The sequence below is a fragment of the Paraphaeosphaeria sporulosa genome (genome assembly GCF_001642045.1).
Source record: "Paraphaeosphaeria sporulosa strain AP3s5-JAC2a unplaced genomic scaffold CC84scaffold_10, whole genome shotgun sequence".
NCBI classification, from domain to species: domain Eukaryota; kingdom Fungi; phylum Ascomycota; class Dothideomycetes; order Pleosporales; family Didymosphaeriaceae; genus Paraphaeosphaeria; species Paraphaeosphaeria sporulosa.
In genome coordinates, this window is record NW_017253369.1 from 1,385,229 (window position 1) to 1,398,639 (window position 13,411).

The following is a 13,411-nucleotide window of genomic DNA, read 5'->3' on the forward strand; positions in this document are numbered from 1 at the left end:
CGACTTATGGCCCCGCTGGCGGCAGCGAATCAGCAGTGCATTCGTTGCTCAATCCATACTTCGCTCTTCTGGCTGCCCTTTCAATTCAATCCACTTAGTACCTGGCTCCATTCAGCTGCCCATCGTAATAACCACAGTCACAGCCATATTCTCAGCTGCCACCGAGACTGCCACCGCCGATCTATTATAGTTCTCTCTCAGGGCTGCGCATTCCTGCTGTGATCATCCGCCCACCTCGCTGCGCTTTCTCTCTTTAGAGGCTCGATCCGTGTCCCTGGAGGCTACCAGGAACGTCAACTTTAGTCAGCTAGCCTTTGTATGGTTACATCCATTGCAGCTCTAGTATCCTCCATCAATCGAACCGCTACACCGTTCCTTCGCAAATTCCAATCCCGGGGAGCCACAGCAGCAGCCCTGCCAACAGATATACTTCCCTGCGCCTGCACAAAGATGGACTTGAATACTACCGCCTGGCACACCGACCGGATGGACGAAATCGAAGTGTGGATAACACTGCACCGGAGTAGTGAAGAAATAGGCAAACTAGGACCTGGGTTTTGGTGTGGAGGAACGGTTCCTGTCCAGGGAGGCTTGCCGAGGAACAGACTGCATGGGTACAAGAGGAGGGGAACGCGACAAGACACCACATACACAATAAGCATTTGCATTTGCGTTTGCAAAGGTACAGAGTATGGGTTTTAGGCTCGATGCATACGGATGTTGGGGGAAGGGTTGCGAACAAGCAAGAGGAGGGGATATTGGCCATCGATTATCCGGATTACGGCATAGACATCGAAGCGATGTATCCTAGCCAATAAAATACGTCGGAGACGTACACTACGGCTACCGGGACGAAGAGGAAGTAAGAGAGGGATTTGTTTTGCGGTTCGCATGAGACTGGTCCAGACGGAAGAGTCATAATGGGAGGACCGAAAAAGATATGGCAAGAAAGAAGGCATCAAGGCGTTGTGAATTGACGGCGTGATGGGCGGAGGGTTGTTAGACAGGCTCTCTGCGTGGTGTTGCACAGTGCCGCGTCGAGTTCATGAACGACACTACTCGAAGCATCATCCGCGACGTCAAGGGCCCAGGTGCCCCACGACATTGGAGTCCCCACTGATTGTTATATCAAGACGACCACAATAAACGAGACGTTGACTTTCACATTCCTCTTTCCATAACTACTTGTCCTAACCCACAGTGAACGTACCATTCAACCTCAAGTCCCTGCTACTTGCTCCAACCCACACCTCGTAGCTCCCCCTTTGCAACCTCCACTGCTGTGACACCACATCCCACACACTCAAATCCCTTCTTGCCAGCGTAAAGCTCGCCGTTACGCTCTTCCCCGGGTCGATGTACACCTTGTCGAACCCACGCAGCTGTCTTACGGGCGCGTCCGGGATCCCGACATACAGCTGCGCAACCTCCGCCGCAGTCAGGTTGCCCGTGTTCGTGATGTTCGCCGTCACGGTGAGAACTGCCTCCCAGAGCTGCGGATGTCCGCCTTGCACGATGGCGACGTCGGGGTTGGGATACTCGGCTGTGCCATTGGCGATTGGGCTGATGGACAGGTCGGCATATTCAAAAGTGGTATACGTAAGTCCGAATCCGAATTCGAAGCGCGGCTCGATGTTGTTCTTGTCGAAGGCGCGGTAGTCGATATAAAGGCCCTCTTCAAAGTCGTCCTGCGGGAAATAGTCGAACGATACGGACGAGTTGAGGAGCGCGCCATAGTCTCCTTCCTGCTTGGCGATGGTGTAGGGCAGCTTGCCGCTGGGCGCGACGTCGCCGTAGAGGATGTCGACGAGGGAGTTGCCGCTTTCTTGGCCTGGCAGACCGGCGAAGAGCACGGCGGTGATGTTGGGATGCGAGATCCATGTGTCGACTGTGCGAATACCCGCGGAGTGGATGACAACGATTGTGTTTGTGCAATTCGCTGCTACGTTCTGGATGAGGTTGTCGCTGAACTCGTCGGTCAGGGTAGTGCGGTCGAAGCTCTCGGAGGCGTAGGCGTTGACAAACACGAGGCAGGCCTCGGAGTTGACGTAGGGCGGGTACGGATTTTCTGACTCAAAGTCCCAGCGGATGGTTCCGCGATTCTTCGCGATGCGGTCGGAGATGGCGTGAAATGGGCTGATGACGTAGGAAGGTGTGTTGCTTCCCGAACCGCCGCCAGTAATCATTGTGCCGTTGAGTGTGTTCCAGCCGAAGTTGACTTCGTAGCCACCGCCAAAGCGGGAGGGATTTTGCCACGGAGTTGACTTCACAGTTGCGTCGTAACCGTAAACGCTCAAGAACTTGGGGTTGTGCAAGGGTAGCGTGTTGTTAACATTCTTGACGAGAACGGTACCAGCTGAGCCGATTTCACGGATCAGTTCTGGATGGTCGTCTTGCACCTCGATGGGCTGGTGCTTAACAGTGTTGGAGTAGACGCCAACAGCAGGAAAATTCTCGTCTTGTTTGAGCTGGTACCAACTGGCCAGGATGCGGGTGGCCATATCGTCGATTCGTTCAGTGCTTACACTGCCGTTGTTGACAGCTTCAGTAAGGTTCTTGCCCCAGTAGCCACCGTCTGGCATGACCATGTCTAGCCCAGCATTGGCGGACGCAACTCCAGAGTGGTGCGCACCCCAGTCGCTTACGACGAAACCTTCGAAACCGAATTCCGTCTTAAGAAGACCGTTGAGAAGCTTGGAGTTCTGGCAGCCGTACGAGTTGTTGGCTTTCTGATAAGAGCACATGGTGCAAGCTGCACCCTCACGGAAGGCATTTGCAAAGGGAAATGCGTACAGCTCGTGTATGGTGCGATCGTCCACATTGCTCGATACGGCGTCGCCCAAGTCGCTCTCTCTCCTGCGGAATTCTTGCTCATTCAGAAGCCAATGCTTTGGCGTTGAAATTACGCCAGTATCTTGAATACCCTTGGTAATCGCGCCCATACCAATGCCCGCAAGATACGGATCGGCGCTCAACCCTTCCCAATTCCGCCCACCTCTTGCGACTCGGCCCAAGGGTCCTGCAACCGGGCCAAGGGCAACATTGATACCCTTTCCACGGTACTCCGCACCTAGCGCATGCCCATAGCGATACATGAGGTCGCGATCGAAGGTCGCAGCTACATGGATTCCGGCAGGGAAAGCTGAAACGAACTCTTGCCCGCGGATTCCATCTGGAGCATCGGCAAAGCAGAGAGGCGGGATGTCGAGCCTGGGAATGGCACCCGAGTTACCTACGCATTTTCCTGTGTAGCCGCGCGTGATGTTTGCCTTCTCTTCCAGCGTCATCTGCCTGACAAGCGCTCGCGCTCGAGAGTACGAAGATGCCCATGCTTCATTGCTTGTGCCATTACCAACGGCTACATTATATTAGCTTTGTCGTCCAATTATGGAATTCTACTCACGGCTTGGATACACCGGAGGGCTGTCGCCGTATAGCGGAACCTCGGATGGGATGGTGCTGCTATTCTGGCCTGCACAGAGCGATGCAAGGGCCGCAATCGGAGCAGCTTCTATAATGAACCTCATCTTCGGTTGCGGTCGGCTCCGGCCTGTTGTTCACTTGTTGAGGCCGCATGGCTTCCTTTTAACTTCCCGACGTAACCCTGGATTGTCGTTTACCGCGCATGCGAGCAGCCGAAAACGCAGAGCCGCCAGTCCTCGTTACGAGCACAATCCGCAGGGAACAAGTCAACTCTGTACAAGAAGCGGGCCGTTTTACTGACGGGTATCTTGGCAGGCATGGTGTTAGTCCTGTTGTTGCTCGTTTATGCGGGGCGGTTGAACATCGGATGGAGATCCCCAAGCTACATATGCAGCGTGTCGGCACTAGCTTTCGGCTTCATGCCTGGTTGGTACGGCGCGGTTGGGGCAGTGGGCGGGAAAATATTTGATGTCATGAAAAGCCTTCTCAAAGGAAATGGCCAGGGCCAAGAAGTGCTTGGTCTGGAGGATGCCCTGGTGTTGAGATCAGATGACATCATAAGGTACACTAACCTCTTCTACAATCCATGCGCCATTCTTGCGCCAACCACGGGTGTCCAACACTGTGCCCGTTGTATCGCATGCTACTTCGCGTACGTGGACTGTGAAAACTGTTGCTAATTATTACCTTCTTGGCTCCGATATCTTTAGTCTCGGTCTCAGTTCATTTAGGCCTGTACACGGTAGCTTTGAGCGTTCCTCATATATATCCCGTGTCCCTCGAAGCATGTTTTTGTAGCATAACACTTTCTTTTCCACTGTGATCACGCATCGTTCCTCTGAGCCCCCGACACATTCATTAACTAGAGATGCATGTTCTTCCCATGGAATATCTTCCCATGGAATATCTTCCTCCCGGAGTATATATATTTGCTATCGCCATGCTTCGCACTTACTGTCTTGAATGTTCGTCAACGCCAGGTTCCGCGATAATTTCCACCAAACTGGGGAATTGGCAGCCGCTGTTAGCACACCACGTCTACGATGCCTCCATGTATGCGAGACTCCAGACAGCTCTGTGTGAGCCTATTTGGTTCGACGAGGGTCGTTGTAGAGGTGACAGGGCCGTGGTAGGCGCGCGTAAGGATGTTCACATATGTGCAACACGTTGATCCGTTCTGCCTTGCCTGGAAAGGTATCTTAGCTTTAGGAGAGGTTATTTGCCTGCATGCCTGACTCCATGTTTGCAGTAAAGCTTCCGCTGCTATTATCGCAAGACAAATGGGGCGATACGGCATTGTGTCTTTGTCAGAGCAAGCCGCAATCGGCCTTCGATGCTCGAAAAGAGGACACGAATTAATTTGAGCCTCACGAATCAATCGACGTCATTGATGGAACGAGCGCTGGCTGCAAATGGCACCTAAGGTTACGATGAGCAAAGGTCCCAATCGTGTGAGAAAGGGCCGGACTCGAGCATACGTATCCTGTCCTCCCAGCGACTTTCACGGCGCGGTGGTGGATGGCGGAAGCAGTGCAAACTGTGCAAGGGCCCAATCTTGCGATGGAAGTCAAACTTTCACTTCTCTATCACGGACCCTTGAGTCCGTGGTACCTGTAGCGCACGTCAATCCTGCCGCGGCACTGCCCATAAGAAACCCAGGACTCCGCTCAATAGAACCCTCACCCACTTTGTATCAGACAGCCCCTTCAACCTAAGACCGAAGGCTAAGTTATCGACATTGCTTCCCGACGACTCAAAACCACCACGAACTCTAGTAGCACCCATTCAATACGCCACACTCAAACATCTCGAATACGATAAGTACGGACGAAAAAGGCATGATGTCTCTCCCTACTAGCCCGGCTCCGACAATGTCTCTCCCCACCAGTCCGGCTCCGCAGAACGCTGGAGCTATACAGGAGGACACCACGACCAATTCGTCCGCCACAGACTGCGGTATCTGGAACATGGCCTCCCGTCTGGATAAAACCAAAGGCATCCTCCGCGTCGACTCTGACGGCAGGATCATTGAAGAAGACACCGGCGACATCGTGAACCTCGACGTTCCGGACGACGAGGCACAGCAATACTACTCGGAGGTCGACCCTTACGCCACCTCCCGCCGCTTCGCCATACCGGAGATGAAGAACGGAGCGACCGCCCTCGACGACCCGCGCGCCCACAAGCCCATGCTGCGCGTAGTCAAGAACTGGCTCACTGGATCGTCAAAGCCACCGGTGCAGGAGCCACAGTGGGCGTTCAGTACGGCGCTTCGGGGTTGGACACCCATGAATCCGGGCCGCAAGCCGGGCAAGATCATGTTCGGGAACATGGTTGATACGCGTCGGCATGAGGGCGGTGCGAAGGTGCGCGGCTTGATGGTGCAGGTGCTGGAGACGTGGTATGATGAGGAGGTGAAAAGGGCGTTTGGTGAGGACTGGGCGAAGCAGGCTGCCGAGCATGACAAGTTCTTGGTGAAGGTGGAGGGCTTTGTCACTAAGCTTGTGGACGACACGCCAAAGATCGACGAGGATGACGAGGAGTACGACGCTGCTGTCCCTGTCGACTCCGTCCCCGACCCCCTCGTACCTGAGGCCCCCAAGAAGCGCGGTTGGCTATGGTAAGCTTTTCTTGAGCTTCGAGCCTCCAACTGGCGACGATTCTCGACAAAATATAGCTGATGGTCTGTGAGGGATGTGTAATGGAAATTTGCTTTTCAAATTTTCGTTTCAATCCTGTCCACGTGGATATTTGCGTGTTCGCGGCTTTTCTCGCATCCGGATCGCAATGGCATGAGGTAGCGATATTACGGATTTTGGTTTCATGTTCCAAACATGCCCATGGATGGGGCGCGTTGGTGTATCCTGTACATTTGGTAGCTAGGCCACGCTTGTCCGGTCTCTTCTTGACTTGTGGGGGATGTCTACAAAGTATCATTTGCTTCCTAATACTCAACTGTATATAATCGTGATACCATCTGTATACCTACTATGCTGGATAAGAACCACTTCCATGTAGGAGTAGTTCGTGCCTTCCGACCCAAAAATTGCACACCTTATTATCCTGACTTCTGTAGCTTCCGCTTCTCTTCCTTCTCATCTTTACCTCAACGCAAGGAATACGCATTGCATCTGTATTCCAGGTCAGACATGCCACCCTCCAATGGTCTTCCTGCTCTCATTCAGCTTCTGCCTGAGTTTGGAGAAGTGAGCGGCTTTTTCACTACAAATACTTGTCATTGACCTACCGCTCCTCCTCAACATGCCTTCGAAAATGCTCCGCGTATTATGCGTCGCACCCCAGCGGCCCTCATGCATGCCGTCAGCGCTCATGTGGAGAACTACAAGTCGTACAGGCAAGTCCACCCACAAATCCGACATCTGGCGCATCTTTCATAGTTCGGAACACTGGTCTCCCAAAGAAACGCCGAGGAAGCGGTGCGGAAGACGACCGCGTGTCGGTTGAAAGCTCTCAGGTGATCCCAACCATCCTCAGCCGACACACCGCACTTTACACGAGCTGCAAATACGGCCTTCCGAGAGGCTGTAAGCACTTCCATTCAAGCCATACAGCCGCGCCAACTCTTGACAGGCCAATAACCGGCGGCAGCAACTGCAAGCAGCGAGCCGGGACTTCGGATACTGGCCTCTGCGATCTTCATCCCTGCCTTGCGCACTCCCAACACATCTCACCCGAGGCGTCTTGATCTGATGCTCGCTACCTCTGTTCCGTAAGTGCGGAAGGCTTCTAGAAAACTTCGGAGCATTAGTGGCCGTCATACGCGAACCGGCGCAGATTGGTGGTTGGGTGGCGGCTCTGGCCCTCGATGCGATGAGGCGAGAGGCTGCGATGGTGTTAGCGGCGAAGCAGGCCAATGGGTGCCATTCGTGGGTGATGGTGGCTAATCATCAATGCAGAACCCAAGTGCCGGCGTGAGTCAGGTAGCGCTTGCACAGCTGCATTTCTAGCGCTCGGATAAGTGCCGTCTTGCTACGTTCGTCTTTCTACATGTCCCTCTGTACATCTCTTTCATATAAACCGGCCATCCCCGATACCCGGTCTTTGATCGACGTTCTTGCATCTCAACCTGACCTTATTCCTTCTGCCTTCATCAATCATGAGCAACAAAATTCGGGTCTTCGTCGCCGCGTACACTCGACCCACTGCGTCAGATTCATCTACCATTTCGGCCTCTAAACCTCGCCCCACGGCCCAGAAGTACCACTGGGGACTATGGCTAGAGCCCAAGGGCAGTAATGGAAATGGCACTTCGTTTGATTTGGAAGATGCGGTCGCGTACTCCAGCATTTCCAGTCCCTTTGGCTGGCGCCTGCATATCGACGAGCACAAGTCTCTGCCGTCACATATGCTCGGCCGCATCATGATTGGTAAGATGGTGGAGGGCACCACAGAAGCTGATGTGGCGAAAATTCTCACGCAGGTTCAGATGCCGTGTGAGGCTGGGAGCCCGGTGGGAGATGCCGTAGAATGGATCAAAAGAGTTATCTACGAATTGCAGGAGGTTGGATGTGCGGAGACGTTCAGTATCGATGCCTTCATGGAAGAGGCACTGTCTCACGCTGTCACATGGCATAGTAAGAAGGGACGCACAGAGCCGGAGAAGGTCAACTTCACGTGGAGTCGGACCTTCCCTTGAGTGGAGGTCCTGCATCTGTTTTAAGGTATTCCATTGGAGTTGGGACGGCCTTCAATAGCGCGAAATGTCCAAGTGTCGGGCTTCTGGTACGAGTGATTTAGCAGGCTGCCGCGCCGCCCGACCGTCGACTGGAGCAGCAACATGCGCCTCCCTATTCACCATTCACTGTCACTCCGGCAACTCGCCTTGAACTCGCGCAATTGCCCGGAGCAAACGCCAAGACCTGCGTTTGCTGCGTCGACAACATAATCGCGCCGCCGACGTTCTCGAGTCTCTGTGCCAACACACTCTTGCGACCGCAAATCGTCTGCAACCGCAACGCCTCTGTCTACGGACTTCAGCCTCTGCTTGACAGCTCTCTTTGTGTCAAGAAACCATCTTCTGCTTAACCGCACCTCTTTCAGCTTAACAGCACCAACTTCCGTCTCGCGACGCTCAGCTTTGTCTCGCGACAGCAATCTCGTCTTACGATACCTTTTACATACTTTCCACACCGTCCACATCTTCTCCAGCTCTTCATCATTCATTCACCACTCACCACAATGTCTACCATGACCGACGCCGTGTCTTTCAAGGCCCATGCCTACGTCGTGACCTTCATATCCGGCAAGTCTGATGCAGTCAACCGCATCGAGGCCAATCTCCTTCGCGAGGGCGGCAGCCTATCTTATTGCGACTCCGCTCTGATGTACATCGAGCCCGCCTTGGAGACGCCGCGCTGCTGCAAGAAGATTGGAGCGAAGGCCGCTGGTCTTCGCGAGCAGGTCGACATCGAGAAGCACAACAGGATGAAGGCCGAGGCTCTCGCCGACTTTCGTCAGGACAAAATCGAGTTTAATGAGAGGACGGTAAGTTGCCTCTTATTTCGCTTGTGTTGGTAAAGAATATGCAATACAGCTCACCGGTTGTTGTTTGTGTACTTACATGTCGCAGCACAGCATGTTCGTCCGTGAGAATCGCGCTACCGCAAAGCTTGAGCTCGACACCCGCGACAAGAAGATCAAGCAGCTTGAAGCCGACGTGAGTCCCACCCCGCTTCTGTATGTCTTCACATGTACTGATAAATGCCAGCTTGCTGCCGCCTCGAAGACCGCACCTCGTGAGCGCGTCATCAGAGCCCCCGCCCCTGTTCTCGCTGTCCTCAAGCGCAAGGTCTCCGAGGCTCAGGAGGAAGCTGAAGCGCACAAGTCGTCTCTCGATCACATCACCGCTGCAGCGTTCACTTCTGCCACCGAGCTTGCTGCCGTCAAAGGTCAGCTCGCCGCTGCCAAGGAGGAGCTCGGTGCTCTCAAGAAGAGCAAGAGTGAGATGGCCATCAAGCACTTCGGCACCGTATCCAAGAAGAATGGCGAGATCGCTACGCTCAAGAAGGACATCCAGGCCCTGCACTCCGAAGCTGCAGCACACCAGTACACCGCCACCAAGCTCACCGTCATCGAGGACATCCATGAGGAAACCAAGAACGAACTCTATAAACTCAAGCACACGCTCACTCAGCTCACCGACGAGAAGAAAGACATCTCGGAGAAGCTCACAGTCACCTGTCGTCATCTCGAAGTCTGCACGAAGGAAGCCCAGGATACCGCATCCGAACTCGTCGCCGTCAAGGCTGAGCTCGGCGAGTGCAAGAAGATGATTCGCCCACAGAAGCACTTGTCCAACCGTATCACCGCCGCCAAGAAGGAGCTCGAAGCTGTCAAGCATGAGTCGCAGATGCACCAAGCAGACGCCCTCGCGAAGCACATGGATGCTGTCGCCGCCAAGCACGAGCTCGCCCAGTACCAGTCGGCCTACGATGTATCGCAGCACAACATCGTCAGCCTCGAGGCCAACATCAACTCTCTTAGCAGCACTGTCGCTCGCACCACCGAGGCGCTCCGAACGACCCAGCATGAGCTCGCTGCCGCCAAAGGTGAAGCCACCGTCACAGCCCAGGACCTCGAGATGGAGAAGCAGTCCAACACCTCTCTCGCTGCCGAGTGCACCCGGGCTCAGGCTACCATCACCGACCTTCGCTCCAGCCTGGAGATCGTGAAGGTCGAGCTCGCGGCCTTCAAGGCGCCGGAGCCTGCCGCCTCCGCCTCCGCCTCCGCCGCTGTGCCTGGGCCGCCCTCGACCAAGACCGCAGCCGAGAAGTTGGCAGCCTGGAGCAACGCCCACGCCGTCGTGCGTGTCGGCGACAAGGAGATCGATCGGGCCAATGAGGCCAAGACCGAGGCCAACAAGGACAACACGGCCGGTATCTGGACGACGATCTTCCGGCCGACGGGGTCTGCTCTGGCCAATCAGACCAAGGTCGACGCTGTGCGCGCCGTCCTGGACGGCATCGAGAAGGACCTGGCCGCCAAGGACTCCGCGGTCGCGGCGCTCAAGGAGGCGCTGCAGGAGGAGAAGGCAGCCGGTGCTGAGCGCAAGCGCGAGCTTGCTGCCGCCCGGCTGGCCCTCGAATCCACGCAGGGTTCTCTGCGAGACACGCGCGCCACCCTCGCCCTCGCCCTCGCCCTCGCCCTCGCCGCCGCCGAAGAGAAGACGACCGCCGGGTGCGGCAACTGCGCGGAGGCAGAGCGCTCTGCCCGCCTCGCGCAGGCGGGCACTGACGCCGCTCTCATGGAGCTCGACGCCGCGCTCTACGAGCGCATGAGCAGCTGGTCGCTGCTCCACGACCTCATATGGGACGTCGAGGCCAAGCTCTCAGTGCGCTCGGGGACGCCCGGCGCATCAGGCTCGACGTCCGGGGAGAGCGACGGTTCTGGGACGACGGAAAAGGGAGAGGAGGAGGTGCTGGAGGTGGAGATTGTAGGTGGGGATGGGGAGGTGGCGGGCGCTGGGTGGGATAGGAACACCCCGCCTCACTTGCGCCGGGGCGGCTTTGCTGGGCGGTCACTCGCCCGGCATATGCCTAACCTCGTGCGCAAGTGAGGTTGGGGTGTGTCCTAGGGGAGGATGAGGGGTGAGGGGGGATGGAGGGGGATTGGGGGGTTGAGGCCTTCCGGCATTTTTGTCTTGTCCTTTTCTGTTCTTGTAACATCGAAAAGCGTTTCTTTCAGTGATATATTTTTTCGTACGAACGTGATGTCGACTGTGTCCTTCAACAATACGTTATATCGACGTTTCACAGGGATGCAGTGCTTGACTGATCGCACGACTACCAAAACGAATGCACAGACTATCGCTAAGCTTAAGAGAATGGTGAGAGAAGCTCACGTTTGCCGACACGCATCCTTACATCCTATCCATCATTTATCAAACACTATCACTCTCCCGGCCTTACAACCTCGCTATCACTGAGAAACAAGCCACCCACAGCCTAGTACTGCATTCGCATAAGCGCTCAGCGTTGATCACCTCCCTCTACGACACCTCCAAAGTCCAACACAAGTAGCTGCAGTGCGCAGATGAACAGACCGTGCCGTCCTGAAAACGCAGATTATACTCAGCGTACCATAAGCTAGCAGTGTCGAGCGCGATATTGAAGCCTTTAGACTACATGTGGGTGAGGTGAATTTTTCTCACAAGTCGTACGGTCTAACTATATGAGGAGGGTATGCTGTAAGAACATGTACATTAGTCTCTGCGAGCCCGGCGGTAGGTCTTTGCTTCGTTGATAGAACGGCGGGGACGTGAAAATCACCTTATAGAGGAAGAACGAGAGCGGAGTGCAGTCACACTTGTTACGAGTATAGAAAACGTGTAGACAGATGTGGAGGTGGACTTTGGATATCCTGAGAGGGGCCGTGTCTTGGGTCGCTGTGAGCAGTTTCATTTGGATGGCTTTTTCATTGCTTGAGTAGAGATACGCGCAAATCATATGTTCGCGTCGGCATGCCAAATGGATGCGTCGAACGTCGAGCATCGAGCATTGACAACGAAGTATGTAAACTCGCAAAGATGAGATGCTCTGACGGCCGGGTGTATGAAGATCGATGCATGGCCCAGTGAGAAGAGTGGCTACCCCACGAGAATGCGGCATGTCGGGTGTTGGCCTGCATGATGCAGAAGCATGTATTGAGTGCGGAACACTGAAGCATATGGCGGTTCCGGTGTTACGCGGCGCACCGTGGGTTCAGCTCCGCTCATGCCTAAGGGGAGGATACACGGGGCCAGCGCTTCTGCTAGAAGTTCCTGGCCGCCAGCGTGCTTCCCCTAAAGCAATCTGGAAATCCCGTGGGATTCCTACGTGAGTGCTGTGAGGCCATACTCGGGCGGCTAACATCTGAGACGGACCGTCCAGTGGTGATCTTCACGATCGACCGAATGTTTCGCAGGTGTGAAACATTTTCGGGAAGACTGTGGGAACAGCGCGTAGGTAAAGCTGGCGGGCATCGTCCGACGTTCTGGGGAAACTAAGCCGATGTGTAGATTGTGCCGCTCCGCATTTGCATCTAGGCAAAATCTATACCGGTAACGAAGACGGAGGACATAGTTGAACGGGCGGCTATGTTTTTTAAAAGGCGGAACCCACAATTGGTCTCTCGATGGATAAGACAAGTGGAGAAATTTACATTACTTTGGCACTGGCCTAGAAAGGCAGGTACTGTCGTATGAGTGCCGACAAGAAGCCGTTCTAATGCGTAAACCCGAAACGTATATGGAGGGCTTGTTGCGATACTCTATATCTTTTTGCGGCTGCGATGTTGTAGAGTACATGCGCACATACTGCAGCAAGTATAGCGAGGAGCTACGAGGGGCTTTGTGCCTTTGTCTACCCCTAGACATGAAACAACTGGAAATATGAATTGCTGGAGAAGAAAAGGCCATTCTGAACAGTCAACGAGCAGGGTGGGTAAAAAAGAGCTGTGCTTGAATTTGGCTTAGCGTCAACTGGATCGAAGGAGAGAACGATGCCATTGTTACATCGCCCGCGCGCTTCGTTCCTCTGCTCTTCACATCCAGCACATACCTTTCTTCCACGCTCTCCGAAACACGCGGGTTGATTTCAAGCGCCAGAAGTCTGCGAAGCGCCGCGCTTCAGTTCCCGGCTTCGGGCGGACAGCGGCTGTAGAGTTACTGGTAGCGCACACCAACGCCGACCGCCGGTTTCAACCGCTGCACACCTGTCCACAACACCAACGACGCCCGGTGGAGCCACCAAAGCTCCTATCACTGTCGGATAGTTTGAGACTCTTCTCCAGATCTGCAAAGAAAGCTCTGCCGCCCCGCAGCGTTGCTATCGATACTGTGTCCCGGCGCTATCCACAGTAGCGCAGCCTGCGGGACATGCACCGGCGCAAAGCAATTCTGATGCCAGTGTTTTACCTAACATCTATCCTCGGAGGTGGGTCAGTGAAAGCTGTCAATCAAGGAGCTTGATCGACCGCGGGATCCACCCGT

The 13,411-nt window shown here is 54.8% G+C and overlaps 5 protein-coding genes across 5 annotated transcripts; 3 read left to right on the forward strand and 2 right to left on the reverse strand.

Moving 5' to 3' along the window:
- Nucleotides 1-1,190: 1,190 nt before the first annotated feature.
- CC84DRAFT_1262846 (beta-glucosidase-related glycosidase) lies at nt 1,191-3,527 on the reverse strand (the record flags this gene model as incomplete). Its single annotated transcript, XM_018185181.1, has 2 exons — nt 1,191-3,358; nt 3,404-3,527. The coding sequence occupies 2 exons, from the start codon at nt 3,525-3,527 to the stop codon at nt 1,191-1,193; spliced, it is 2,292 nt and encodes a 763-aa protein (XP_018032215.1).
- A 1,767-nt stretch (nt 3,528-5,294) lies between these two features.
- On the forward strand, nt 5,295-6,047 carry CC84DRAFT_1221313 (uncharacterized protein; the record flags this gene model as incomplete). Its single annotated transcript, XM_018183259.1, has 1 exon — nt 5,295-6,047. One exon carries the CDS (start codon nt 5,295-5,297, stop codon nt 6,045-6,047), a length of 753 nt encoding a protein of 250 aa, XP_018032216.1.
- Nucleotides 6,048-7,421: 1,374 nt separating this feature from the next.
- CC84DRAFT_242327 (uncharacterized protein) lies at nt 7,422-8,351 on the forward strand. The gene has a single exon (XM_018185643.1). It carries the CDS (start codon nt 7,541-7,543, stop codon nt 8,078-8,080), a length of 540 nt encoding a protein of 179 aa, XP_018032217.1. The 5' UTR covers nt 7,422-7,540; the 3' UTR covers nt 8,081-8,351.
- CC84DRAFT_242338 (uncharacterized protein) lies at nt 8,159-8,806 on the reverse strand. Its single transcript, XM_018185644.1, has one exon. The coding sequence runs from the start codon at nt 8,605-8,607 to the stop codon at nt 8,236-8,238; it is 372 nt and encodes a 123-aa protein (XP_018032218.1). The 5' UTR covers nt 8,608-8,806; the 3' UTR covers nt 8,159-8,235.
- Nucleotides 8,623-10,999, forward strand: CC84DRAFT_1221315 (uncharacterized protein; the record flags this gene model as incomplete). Its single annotated transcript, XM_018183260.1, has 3 exons — nt 8,623-8,928; nt 9,014-9,100; nt 9,152-10,999. 3 exons carry the CDS (start codon nt 8,623-8,625, stop codon nt 10,997-10,999), a joined length of 2,241 nt encoding a protein of 746 aa, XP_018032219.1.
- Nucleotides 11,000-13,411: the final 2,412 nt, after the last annotated feature.